The sequence below is a fragment of the Thamnophis elegans genome, chromosome 5, assembly GCF_009769535.1.
Source record: "Thamnophis elegans isolate rThaEle1 chromosome 5, rThaEle1.pri, whole genome shotgun sequence".
Classification (NCBI taxonomy): domain Eukaryota; kingdom Metazoa; phylum Chordata; class Lepidosauria; order Squamata; family Colubridae; genus Thamnophis; species Thamnophis elegans.
This window is the reverse complement of record NC_045545.1, coordinates 64812722-64826233: the sequence shown is the minus strand read 5'-3', so window position 1 is coordinate 64826233 and position 13512 is coordinate 64812722. Positions and strand designations below refer to the sequence as shown.

General features: G+C 47.0%; 1 protein-coding gene across 1 annotated transcript; it reads left to right on the top strand.

The window, feature by feature from the left end:
• The first annotated feature begins 314 nt into the window (after positions 1–314).
• On the top strand, positions 315–12805 carry EIF6 (eukaryotic translation initiation factor 6). The gene is made up of 6 exons (XM_032219011.1): positions 315–547; positions 1375–1460; positions 2365–2540; positions 10568–10744; positions 11581–11762; positions 12623–12805. Exons 1-6 carry the CDS (start codon positions 441–443, stop codon positions 12630–12632), a joined length of 738 nt encoding a protein of 245 aa, XP_032074902.1. The 5' UTR covers positions 315–440; the 3' UTR covers positions 12633–12805.
• The last annotated feature ends 707 nt before the right edge of the window (positions 12806–13512 follow it).

The following is a 13512-nucleotide window of genomic DNA, read 5'->3' as shown; positions in this document are numbered from 1 at the left end:
AAATCTAATCTTCATCATTTTTTTGGCCGTCTGCGCCCGAAGCCTCTGAGAGGAGCCAAAAGTCTCTCCCTCTACAAGTGGAGTAGAAAGGCTCCGCCCCTTTGCTCTCATCCAGCGGCGCCCAGTTTCGCACTCCAGATCCGCCACCCTCCCTCATAAACCGCTCAACCATCTCCCTCCTCCCCGCTCGGATCTTTTCCCAGTTTGGTGGGCGGAAGCTTCCGGGAAGAGGGGAAAAAAAAACCGAGATCCAAGGCCGGGTTGTAACCGTCCAATCAGCATCAACCCAGGCGAGATGACATCACAAGCGGAATAACGTCACTATCCGTTTCCGGGCTGCGGTGGTGGGGGCCCGTCCTCGTGTGCCGGAGTGTCGACTCGCTTTCTGCCTTTTCCTCCTGTTTTCTTTCTCCCCCCCCCCCCCCGGGCCTTTGACGGTTATGGCGGTGCGGGCGAGCTTCGAGAACAACAACGAGATCGGCTGCTTCGCGAAGCTCACCAATGCCTACTGTCTGGTGGCCATTGGAGGCTCCGAGGGTTTCTACAGGTCATTATAGAGAAGCTCGACCTCTCTTCCTCCCTTCCGGATCTTAGCCGGGATTTGCTTTGATTATCCGACAGGCAATACATTTAAAGAAGAATAAGCGGGAAAGGCTGCCGGGCTCTTCCTTTTTATACCGAAAGAGCACGACTGGGCCCTCCCCCCCCCTTTCTGTGATTTTCACTTTCATTGTCTTGAGACAGATTGGGTTGGGCAAAGCCAGCCAGGCAAAAATGGCCCAGTGACACCCGTGGGGGAGAGGAGATTTCCATGGGGGACTCCCCAACCTCCCTCCAGTGCTGACAGCTATATTCAGGGATTAGCACCGGTGAAGGTCTGCTCTTTTACTTGGGCTGTACAGGTAGTCCTCAATGTTACTGTGAGAAATGTGTTAAGTGAGTTTTGCCCTACTTTACGACTTTTCTTGCCGTTGTTAAGTGAATCACTGCAGTTGTTATTTTAATAACATGGTTGTTAAGGGAATCTTGTTTCCTTGTTGAGTTGTCAGAAGGTCACAAAAGGGGATCACCTGACTCCAGGACACTGCAACTGTCACGCATTTGAAAGTAAATCACATGAGCATGGGGATGCTACAATGGTCATACATGTGAAAAATTGTCAAGTTAGTTTTTCCAATACTGTTGTACCTTTGAACCGTTACTAAATGAACAGTTGTAAGTCAAGGATTACTGAATAGGTTAGGTCACAAGATGTCAGTAAGACTACTTCTCTGCATATTGTTCCTTTATTAAACTTTTTGAAAATGTAGCTCTTCAAGCATGTTTGAATGGAACTAAATGATCATCCTTAAATTTTATTCTATTGTGTTTTAGTGTATTCGAAGGAGAGCTTTCGGACACTATTCCTGTAATTCATGCTTCTATTGCTGGATGTCGAATCATTGGCAGAATGTGTGTGGGTGAGTTGCTTTTTTCATATAAATGATTTTCAGTTTCCCTTAAAATGCAGAATTCTCATCCCATTTTAGGGATGAGATTCCATAATATATTGTGACAAGCAGCTTGACTGTGTAGTTTGTAGTATTTCAGAAAAGGAGCACAAGCTGCTATTTGCACCCTTCATCTATAAAGTATAAATGTACTGCTGAGTTCAGCTCATGTTTATCCTGATAGCTTTTGACTGAGATCATTAGAAAAAGTTTAAAGGTGAAATATTTTTGCTTACCATTAGAAATGATACCAGGCTCCGGAATTGAAACATTAACATTAATACTATGGTATTGTATTCAACAATCTTTATGTTAAGGGGGGGTGGGCGGTTTCAATTGATATATCTATGGACTCTCATTGCATCAATTACTACAGTTTCTGGGAAGATGGAGAAACTTATTATCTAAGTGCCTACAGAGACTAGGGAGGATGGGGTGGATATTCTCATCACTGCCTTGTTTATTTTAAAATTTTTATATTAAAAATATTGTAAGAGGTGCTAATGGATATAATGTGTTTTGTAATATACAACCAATTAAACATCTTTATTTAAATTTATTATGGTTGCCCACTCTCATCTGTTGTTGAGCTATAATACTTTTGTTAAATTCAATTTTATGCCTGACAGTGTTAGTGGAATTGAGAGAGGTGATAGGTAAACAGAATATTGTTCTTTTTTTCAAATATATGCTTGCATTTCTGCTATGGATGTATTTTGTTAGAAGAACAACTCTGGCAGTACTTTAAACTGTTAAAGGTCAGATGCTGTTAAAGAACATTGATTAGATTCATCATGTCCTGAGTTATTATTTTATGACATAAGAATGTTGGAGACAGGAATTGAAGGCAGGTTTTTTTACCTCTATATTTTAGGTAACCGGCATGGTTTACTAGTCCCAAACAATACAACTGACCAGGAACTTCAGCATATGCGAAACAGCCTTCCTGACTCAGTGCGAATCCAGAGGGTGGAAGAACGTCTTTCTGCATTGGGCAATGTCACTGCATGCAATGACTACGTAGCACTTGCCCACCCAGACATCGACAGGGTAAATATAAAAATAAATCGTAGCACTAAACATTATATTCGCAGTAACTAAACTTGAACAACAGTTTAATATTTTTTGTTGAGCATTTGCTATATGTCTTTGCTTGACATATTCAGCGACCATTCAAAGTTATGATGACACTGAATGAACGATAATTAAGATTAGTCCTCAAGGTTTCAGTCATTGCAATACCCCCACGGTCATTATATTGAAATTTGGGCACTTGGTGACTATCCCACATTTATAATCTTTGCTGTGTCCCAAGGTCACATTCTCCTGCCCTGTGCAAAACTGCCTTTGCTTCAACTTCCTTCGCTCGCCTTTCTCCCATTATCTCTATTGTTTGACTGCCCTGCACTATGCCACCTATGTCTGTTGCCTCCCATCCAACTGCCCTTTGTTGTGTTCCTTCTGCTGCTGATTCAGATCCAAGTGCTGGGCCCAGATCATGTGCAGCGAGCACAACAGGGTGGCAGAACATCACCTGCAGAAGGGAACTTGCTTGACCCAATCAGGAGGAAGCAGCAGGACAGATCCAGTAGGGTTCTGCAGAAGAGCTACATTTGCCATAACATAAGGAGCAATAGCCTGCAGATTGTGCAGAGTGCAGTGGGATGGAATGGCGAGATGCGGCAAGTTCTGTTGCTGGGCAAGAACTTACTGCAATAGGGTCTGGGAGGATGGTGGAGACACTCCTACAGGATGATGGGTACATCCAGCTGAGGCAACTACTGGCACTTTGCAAGGCCTTACAGGAGGCAAGTTTGGCGGAGCAAGCAAGGACTTGTAGGTAAGCTCTGTCAGCGCTGGATTAACTCCACCCTTTGCTGAAGCCCGTAATTATTCTGCTCACTCAGCCTCACTTTTAAATGATTGCAGAGGACTAATGTAGTTGAGGTGTGAAGGCAAATTCGGCACACACACTGTCTCCAAGAAGCTCGTATACTAACCATACAGGTTACTTTGCTGTAAGTTTTATGATACAGAGACACAGAAAAACTTGTAAGAGCATGAATAAAAGAATTGGGAAATAAAAAGTGAGGAAAATGGAAATCTTCTGTTCTCCAGTGCACTGCTCAGAGAGCCCAAATGCTGGGTTAACACAGCCTATCTGCCCTTGGACTGAGTGATGTTTTTCTTGACCACGCCTCCCTTTGCCTGCACATGCTCAATTCGAAAACTCAGTCCGCCCGAGTTAGGGCTGTTTTGGGAGAGCTCCAGTCTAAGAGCAGAAAGGCTGGAAAAAGTTTCCCAATTTGGACCACGTTTAAACTCTCAGATAGAGGAAATCACGCTTCTACATCAGGTCTGTCTATTTACCTCCAGTGAGGCTTCCGTCGCTTTAAGAGAAGGGCTGCGGGTTTTCCCTGCTGTTGCTAATTGCAAGCACTGCAGGGGGTTGGAAAGGCTTGCACAGCGGGGGCTGGCTAGCAAGGGAGCAATTAGTGGGATAAACCAAGTTCCCTGTTGGAACAGGGGCGTCCCAGGGGGAGGAAAAGTCCAGCAAGGCTCTGAGAAGGCTCTAAAGCAGGTGAGCCGGATTGCTAGGATTCCCTCGCCTGCTCCATTTTGCCCGGCAACAGCAGCGACGGCTGGAGCCTTCGCGCGCCTTTCAGGGCTGGAAAGAGCGGGAAGCGGCTGCGTGCGCACCCCCCGCCATTTTGGATCGCTCCGACTCACTGGGCAGAGCGACAGAGCTCAGAGCGTGCTAGGAACAAGGCAGCAAGAAGAGCCCAGCCAGCCAACGGAGCGTCAGCGAGCCCTCAACGACTGCAGAACGCCGCGGGGAGGCTGGGGGCTAGTCTGGGAAGCCAGCTAGTCTCTCCCTCCGGAAAATAAGCTAAGTCTCGGGGAACCGAGGGCGGTGGGAGGAAGGAAATCCGACCCCAAGGCGGCCCTTCCCTCCTGGAGATTCTGCCAGCGCTTTTGGACTGCAAAGGCCAGCGCGTGCCCATCCCAACTCCAGCTATCTCCCAGGCCTCGTGGGGACCTGAAATGGCTGAGGAATGCAGGGAGGCCTTAGGGGATCAGGTGGGGCCCTCCAGCAAGCGCTGCAAGCTGGATCCCTCTGTAAATAAAGGCAAAGGGCACAAAGGCTCACTTGAAAGGTCTTCTCCAAGAGCCACAGTGGATCCCAGGGAGGTTTCAAGGCCCCTTCAGCCAGAACCTAGCCCAGACCGTCGCAGCAGGGAGTCAGCTTCCCCTGATCGTGAGGCCCAATCCCCCGGGGACAGTGAATTCTTGTCTGGGGATAACTATGCATCCAGGGATCCATCTCCTGAAGCATCTTGGGGGTACCCCGACTCCCCTAGCTCCTCCATCGGAGAGGAACGAGATTCTGTCCAGAATTCCCCCTTTGGGAAGGGTGGATCCAGCTCAGGCAGGCCTAGCCAGCGCAGGCCCAGTAAGCAAAAGAAAAAAAGGGGGAAAAGTCCTGCTCTCTCGGATGAAATGAGGGAGGTAATTGCCTTAGCCATCTCCCAAGGGATAGCTGAAGGCATTAAGCGCAAGGGCTCTCGCAAGGGCAAGGCCCCAAAGGAGAAACGCAAACCTCGGGCCTCCACCTCTAAGGAGCCTGTATCCTCCTCCCCATCTTCAAGCCCCTCTCACTCTGGGTTATCAAGTTCTGAGCAGGAAGAAGGGGAGATTTTCGCCCTTTCCGAAGATGAAAACCCCACCCCTGACAAGCCAAAATTCTCTGGCCTATTTCAACCGTCATTATTCAAGTCTATCTTGCACAAAGCCATGACGGCCACAGAGTTAGGCCCCACCTCCAGACCTGAGGCCTCTCAGGCTTCCACTTCCAAGGATCTTAAGCATGGGTTGTTCAAAGAGACAGTAGAAACTCCCGAGGTTTTTCCTGTGCCAGACCTATTTATGGACACGGTACGGCGCCAGTGGCTACAGCCAGGCACCCTGACCAACCCCAGTGGGGGGGATAGAACTCTATATGCAGTAGAAGATAAAATGGAGGAAATCCTCAAATTCCCAGAAGTAGATGCCCCAGTCGTGTCTCTGACTTCCAATTCCAACCTGCCAGCTGAGCTCCTAGAGGGACTTAAGGCAGAAGATAAGAGGTCAGAAAAGGCATGTCAGAAAACACACATGGCGTCTGCCTGGGCCATCAAGGCATCCACCTCTGCCTCCTTTTTTATTAGGGCCACCCTATTCTGGCTGCGCCAACTCAGGTCCAGACCCCCGCCCAGGAAATCTAGGTGGCGCCATGAGCTAACCAAGATTATTACCGCTGTCGAGTATTCGGCGGATGCCACCTTGACAGCAGCAAAATTCTCTTCCAGAGCTCTAGCTTCCAATATCACCTCCCGCCGCCTCCTATGGCTCAGGCACTGGCAGGCCGAAATGAAGGCTAAATGGAAGCTGGCATCGGCCCCATTTAAAGGGGGCTTTCTGTTTGGAGAGGCCCTGGACAAGTTTGTCACCGAAACCAAGGACAAACGCAAGATCCTTCCGGCAACCTTTAAAAGGGGTGACCGGAAACGGGCGGGGTCCTTTCGTAAGAGACCCTACAGGAGCCAGGAAACAGGGCAATCTTCTCACCCTTCCCCCTATCAGAGGCCCTTTCAGGCAGGGGGGGATAGGCACCAAGACAGATCCTTCGGGGCTCGTGCCAACCAATCCCAGTCTTCCTTTCGGAGACCATTCCGAGGAGGAGGAAACAACAGTGGTGGATCCCGGCCCTTTCGTAAGGGAAAGTGACGGTCACAGGGATCCCCCCATCGGGGGTCGGCTACGGCTGTATGCCGACAGGTGGGAGGAGATAACATCGGACAAGTGGGTCCTCAACACCATTCGCAAGGGCCTTCTCCTGGACTTCCTATCCTTTCCCCAAAGAAAGGTTATCCGCTGTCCTACCCCCAGGAACCCAGAAAAGAGGGAACGCATGAGGGCAGAAATCTGCCATCTCCTAGAGATAGAGGCGATAGAGCCAGTCCCCAGGGATCAGCAGGGGAGGGGCTTCTATTCGATCCTCTTCCTAGTGCCCAAAAGTTCAGGGGGGTGGAGGGCCATCTTGGACCTCAAGAGCCTAAATCAGCAATCTGGCTTACAAGAGGTTCAAGATGCAGTCACTCCACTCCATCCTGGGCTGTGTGAGGGAGGGGGACCTATTGACATCAATAGATCTCAAAGAGGCCTACCTGCATGTCCCCATCCATGTGGCCCACAGGCGGTTCCTGAAGTTCTACGCGGAAGGGAAGCTTTTCCAGTACAGGGCTCTTCCCTTCGGGCTATCATCTGCGCCCAGAACATTCACCAAAATTCTGGCAGTGCTAGCGGCTCATCTCCGCAACCATCCGGTTCGTCTGGAATGTTATTTAGACGACATAATCATTAACTCTCTCACCACCAAGCAGGCACACCGTGATGTTTCTCTAACTGTGCAGACCCTGCAGTACCATGGCTTCTCTGTCAACATGGAGAAGAGCCAGTTCCGACCATCCACCTGTATACAGCACCTGGGTGCGGTCATCAACTCCACCTCCTGCCAGGTATTTCTTTCGCCAGACCGGCTGTCGAACCTGAGACGCAGAGTGAAGCACTGCAGCCTTGCTAGGTCGGTACCCATCATTCAGCTGTCCCAGCTCCTAGGGATAATGATCTCGTGCCTGGGGGTGGTTCCCTGGGCTCGCCTTCACGCCAGGGAGCTGCAGTGGTTTCTGCTGCCAGTGCAGAGGGCCAGGAACAGCAACTCACTCAGGCGGGTTCGGCTCCCACGAAGGGTGATCCGGTCTCTGGCATGGTGGAGGTCCAAGGCAGTCAGGAAGGGCTGCCTGTTCAAGGAGCCGGAGAGACTAGTTGTCACCACGGATGCCAGCCTCCTGGGGTGGGGCGCTCACTGTCAGGGCCACCTAGCCCAAGGCCGATGGACTCAGAGGGAGGCCGCCCACAGCATCAATTGGCTGGAACTGAGGGCAGCTCGCCTAGCGCTGAGAAAGTTCGCATCTCTAGTAAGAGGGGCTCATGTACTGTTGATGACAGACAATGTGGTGACAAAAGTGCACATAAACCGGCAAGGGGGCACTCGATCAAAGGCCCTCATGCTCGAGGCAGAAGCGCTGGGCAGGTGGGCGGAACGTCATCTGGCTTCTCTCAGTGCAGATCACATCTCCGGCGTAAGCAACCGGGAAGCAGACTGGCTGAGCCGCCAACGCATCGACCACTCGGAGTGGCGCCTGCACCCGGACCTGTTCCAGCAGATCGTGAGGAGGTTCAGCAAGCCACAGGTAGACCTGTTTGCCACACACAACAACACACAGCTCCCACGCTTCTTCAGTCGCTACCACTCGCCCCAGGCGGAGGGAACAAATGCTCTGAGGTCAGCGTGGCCTCAGGGACTTCTGTATGCCTTCCCTCCACTTCCGCTCATCCCTCAAGTGGTGAACAAGCTCCTGACCGAAAGGCAGACCTCATTCTGGTGGCTCCCTTCTGGCCCAGAAGGCCCTGGTACGCAGACCTGGTCAGCCTCTCAGTTCAAAGACCTTGGAGAATCCCCCGGGACAAGATTGCCCTCAGCCAGGGGGCCATCACCCATCCGGAGCCACAGTGGCTGCAGCTAGCCGTTGGGCACTTGAAGGGGAGCTCCTGAGAAAGCAAAAATTCTCTGACCAGGTCATTCGAACAATCCAAGCGTCCAGGAAGCCCTCTACGACTAGAATCTACGATGCCACCTGGGCCGCCTTTCTCACGGTGGTGCAAGACTAGGAACATAGAGGCCTCCTCAGCCTCGATCCCCCAGACCCTAGACTTTTTGCAAGAGGGTCTGGATAAGGGCCTTGCAGTCAGCACCCTCAGACGCCAGGTTGCAGCGTTGTCTACCATCCTGGCAAAGGGCTCCTCTCGCTCGCTGAGTCAGCTCCCCCAGATCAAGAGCTTTCTCAAGGGAGCAGCGAACATCAGCCCTCCAACTGTTCACCGGTATCCGTCATGGGATCTTCCATTTGTGCTTAAGGCCCTGACCAAAGCCCCATTTGAGCCTTTGAAAAAGACCAGTCTGCACTACCTCACCATCAAAACCGCTTTCCTGGTGGCCATTACATCCGCTCGCAGGGTAGCCGAGCTTGCTGCGCTCTCTGTCAGGGAGGATTTGTGCGTAGTTCACCCGGACAGAGTAATATTGAGACTTGATCCATCATTTGCTCCGAAAATTAACTCCCTGTTTCACAGGACTCAAGAACTTATTTTGCCCAACTTCTGTCCCCATCCTTCTCACCCTAAGGAGCGTGAGTGGCACAAGCTGGACGTGAGACGGGCCGTGCGCACGTATGTAAAGAGAACAAAGGACTACCGCCGGTCAGAGGTTTTCTTTGTCTCCTTCCTCCCTGCGTCCCTGGGCCGCAAGGTCTCCTCTCACACTGTGGGACGTTGGCTACGTGCTTGCATCAAACTGGCATATGAGCACCAGGGCAAGACGGCTCCGAGACGAATCACCGCTCACTCCACCAGGAGCGCTGCAACGTCTGCAGCCTGGGCAACCCAGGCCTCTATCCTAGACTTTTGTAGAGCGGCCACCTGGGCTTCCCCCACGGCCTTTATTAGAAACTATAAGATTGACACCTTTGCCTCAGCCGAAGCCTCCTTGGCAGAAGAGTATTACAAAGAGTGGCTGAAATGCCAGAGGCTTCGGCGCTTCCCCACCCTGGGACTCAATAGCTTGGGCATGTCCCAGCATTTGGGCTCTCTGAGCAGTGCACTGGAGAAAGACCGTTGGCTTACCTGAACGGTCGTTCTCGGGGCACTGCGAAGAGAGCCCAAACCCACCCGGGTGTTTGTATTTTGAACGATGTGGCTGTATTGACTGTAATTGATTACAGGACGGTTCCTTCGTTTTCGAATTGAGCATGTGCAGGCAAAGGGAGGCGTGGTCAAGAAAAACATCACTCAGTCCAAGGGCAGATAGGCTGTGTTAACCCAGCATTTGGGCTCTCTTCGCAGTGCCCCGAGAACGACCGTTCAGGTAAGCCAACGGTCTTTCCTTACCTTTACTGACGTGCCTTGTTGGTTACTTTCTCAGTCACTGTATGTGATTGTGTTTCATGATTATTTGATCTTTGAATTATTTTCTATCGAACTTCAGGAGTATGCAATGAATACAAAGTAGCTGAATATAAATACATCTGCATATGTAAATACATATGGATGAATTGTTTTATGGGAAGATAGCTTGTTTAAAAAATCCTTTTTGGAGAAGTGATTATACTCTGTAGGTTAGTGACTTTGCTCTTGAATAGTTGTGCTGGGAGATTGTGCCCTGAAGGTTGTATCCATAGTTAGGTTACTGAAGGGGTGTCAAACTGGGAGAACACGGGCCGGAGGCATCACACGCAGGCTACTCCCACCCTGGCTCCACAAAGGCAAAAAATGCCGTGATTCATCACATGACGCAATCGGGTTTGACATTCGTGGGTTATTGGAAAAAGTACAGCTGGAAGCAATTGTATAAGTAGACCAACAAGTACAAGCATGATTAATTCTAATAATGGAATAGTTTTCATAAGCAGTATCAACGTGTTGGATTTAGTATTTGAGCTAGAGTGAAAATGGATAATTTAAGAGTGATGATTTTGGGCACAAGTCCTAGAAATAGGACTTATATAATAAATAATAGAATAAAAAATGAATGCTTGGAAGTTACTTAAATTTCATTTAAGGACTGCCTAGATGTGCCTTTAATGTCAGGTGTCCAATAGCTCTTATTTTGACTGCTTGTCTTCAGAGTGTTGCAGCACTTGGCTGATGCAAAGACCTGGAGAAATGTCAGGCTTTGGAATGAATGCAACTTCAAGGCTATCTAGCTTCAATACATTTTTCAGTTGATGGGACTTTAAAATACTTCAATTTCTAACAATCTAAAGACACAAAATTTGATTGAAATAGTTTTACAAGATTTAGTTGACAGCTAATCAGTGCTGCCACTAAATAGGCATTTCAGTTAGTTTTTATGATAACTTAAAATCAGACAAATGTGTTCTAACAACTCTAATTTTAAATCTTATTTTTCCCCCCCACAGGAAACAGAAGAGATTTTAGCTGATGTTTTAAAAGTCGAAGTATTCAGACAGACAATAGCAGACCAAGTACTTGTGGGAAGTTACTGTACATTCAGCAACCAGGGAGGATTGGTACACCCTAAGACCTCTATAGAAGATCAGGATGAGCTTTCTTCATTGTTGCAAGTCCCTCTTGTGGTAATTGTTCTTTCTGTTCAAATCTTGGAATGTTCAGTTACTTTATATTTTAAACTAAATTATAGAATTTTAACATCTTATGACTTTGGAATATATTCATCCATTTATATGCCACTGTAACTTAGCTGTAACTCAGAGCTGAAGAAGTGGAAAGTTTTCAAAGAAAAACCAGAAAGTCCAGTTGCCCCTTGAAAGAGCACCTTTGGGACAATCATGACCTGGATGACTAAGAATCTCCACAGACACTGTAACTCAATGCAGGAGATATCTTTCTATGGGATTTCTAATTGTTTCAATATGTTTCCTTCATTTTTTTGGTTTAAATAGTGTTATGTGGTCCTCAGTATAAAGAAATAGGCAGCAAAATAATAATTTCCCAATATGTATGACATATTGAAGCCTAATCTTAAATGAACCATAAAATTAAGAGCAGTGAAAATTTAGATGAACAATGCCAGTGAGGAGACATTGAGAAATACATCTGGTATAGTTGTGTTACTTGTATTTAATAGCATATGAGACATCCAGTGGGAATGATGGCAATTGTGGTTTACACTTTTTGATGAGCTATGATTTCTAACCATGATTTATTGAATAAATCAGAGTGGCTGTTTTCATAACACTAAGCCAGGATGCATGGTTTGGAAAATGGAGAAAACTGCCAATGCAATGACTGTTGAACATCAGGAATATTGTGCATGCCTATTAAAGGCCTGGCCCTCTGATCTATTTAAATAGTTACAAATAAGGTTTATATTCATGCAACTTTAAGCAAGAAGAGCTGATAATACCCATGAGAAAGAAGTTCTTAAGACACTAGTTTTCTTTCTTACCAGGCTGGAACTGTTAATCGTGGCAGTGAGGTGATTGCAGCTGGGATGGTTGTAAATGACTGGTGTGCCTTCTGTGGTCTGGACACAACCAGCACAGAATTATCTGTTATTGAGAGTGTCTTCAAACTTAATGAAGCACAGCCAAGTACCATTGCTACCACTATGAGAGATTCTTTGATTGATAGGTAAGTCAGACATTCATCTACTTTCGAAATTATTAGCGATTGATAGTAGCCAGTATATGACTATACTAGTAATGGCTTTCTTCAGTGGTCTTATGTTTCCAATCGTCTGGAAGTCCCAAGGGATTCAGCACTCTGAGAAGATGTATAAGATTACTTTCTCATTAATAATATGTAAATGGATTTTCCACTCTTCCACCTGCTTGTATCTGCTCCCAAGAAAAATACACAGTGCTTAATCACTGGTAAAGGTGAAAAACCAATGGGGAAATTGAATTGATACGATATATAGTCAACTGGACAGAAATAGTTCAGTATTATTATTATTACAAGTAGTCCTAACTTAATAATCAAAATTGTGATCAACAACTCTTGCTAAGTGATGTGATTGTTAAGTGAGACATTGCATGATTGTGATTTGTGATTTTTACTGCCAGTTTCTCCATTGAGTCTACCTATCAAAAGCTGGCTGTGAAGTGCGCAAATGGCAAACACTAGATTGTGGGAAGCTATGACAGTTGTAAATATTTTCTGGTTGCACAGTACTTAAATCTTAATTACTTGACCACAGGGATGCTGTGACACAAGTTCAACTTTTCCAGTGCTGTCATAACTTCGAACAGTTGCTAAACAGTGCAGTCATCAAGTGAGGACCACCAGTAATGCACTGATAACTACCATTTCTATACGCAGAATGGTTATCTCCTAATTTTGAGACTAATGTTTTTATGTGCAACTCACTTAGTTTTAATTTGGGATACTGGCTTTCAATTGGACTTTGTCTGATTTTATAGATCAAGCATGAAAGTAAAACTGGACCCTTCAAATGTATTTTTGCTAATAATTTCTTTTCCCTTTTGTAGCTTGACATGATGTGCTCCAGGAACACTGCAGGTGTGAAATGCCAAATCGTGATCTTGACTGCTCACTAAAGCAAATTTTTCAAGTCCAAGGAGTTATCTACCACAATCACAGTTTAAATTCCCTTTCCTTTGGCAAGCCAGACTTGAACAAGAAAAAAACATTATATCCCTTTGTTTTGTTAATGTGTTCTTTTGCTTTCATTAATTCACAAGGTAATGTTTAGAACTTAATACATACAGTGGGGCAAAAAAGTATTTAGTCAACCACCAATTGTGCAAGTTCTCCCACTTAAAAAGATGAGAGAGGCCTGTCATTGACATCATAGGTAGACCTCAACTATGAGAGACAAAATGAGAAAATAAATCCAGACAATCACATTGTCTGATTTGGAAAGAATTTTTTTTGCAAATTATGGTGGAAAATAATTATTTGGTCAATATCAAAAGTTCATCTCAATACTGTGTTATATATCCTTTGTTGGCAATGACAGAGGTCAAACGTTTTCTGTAAGTCTTCACAAGGTTGGCACACACTGGTGCTGGTATGTTGGCCCATTCCTCCATGCAGATCTCCTCTAGAATAGTGATGTTTTGGGGCTGTCGCTGGGCAACACGGACTTTCAACTCCCTCCAAAGGTTTTCTATGGGGTTGAGATCGGGAGACTGGCTAGGCCACTCCAGGACCTTGCAATGCTTCTTACGAAGCCACTCCTTCGTTGCCCTGGCGGTGTGTTTGGGATCATTGTCATGCTGAAAGACCCAGCCAAGTTTCATCTTCAATGCCCTTGGAAGGAGGTTTGCACTCAAAATCTCACAATACATGGCCCCATTCATTCTTTTCTGTACACGGATCAGTCGTCCTGGTTCCTTTGCAGAGAAATAGCCCCAAA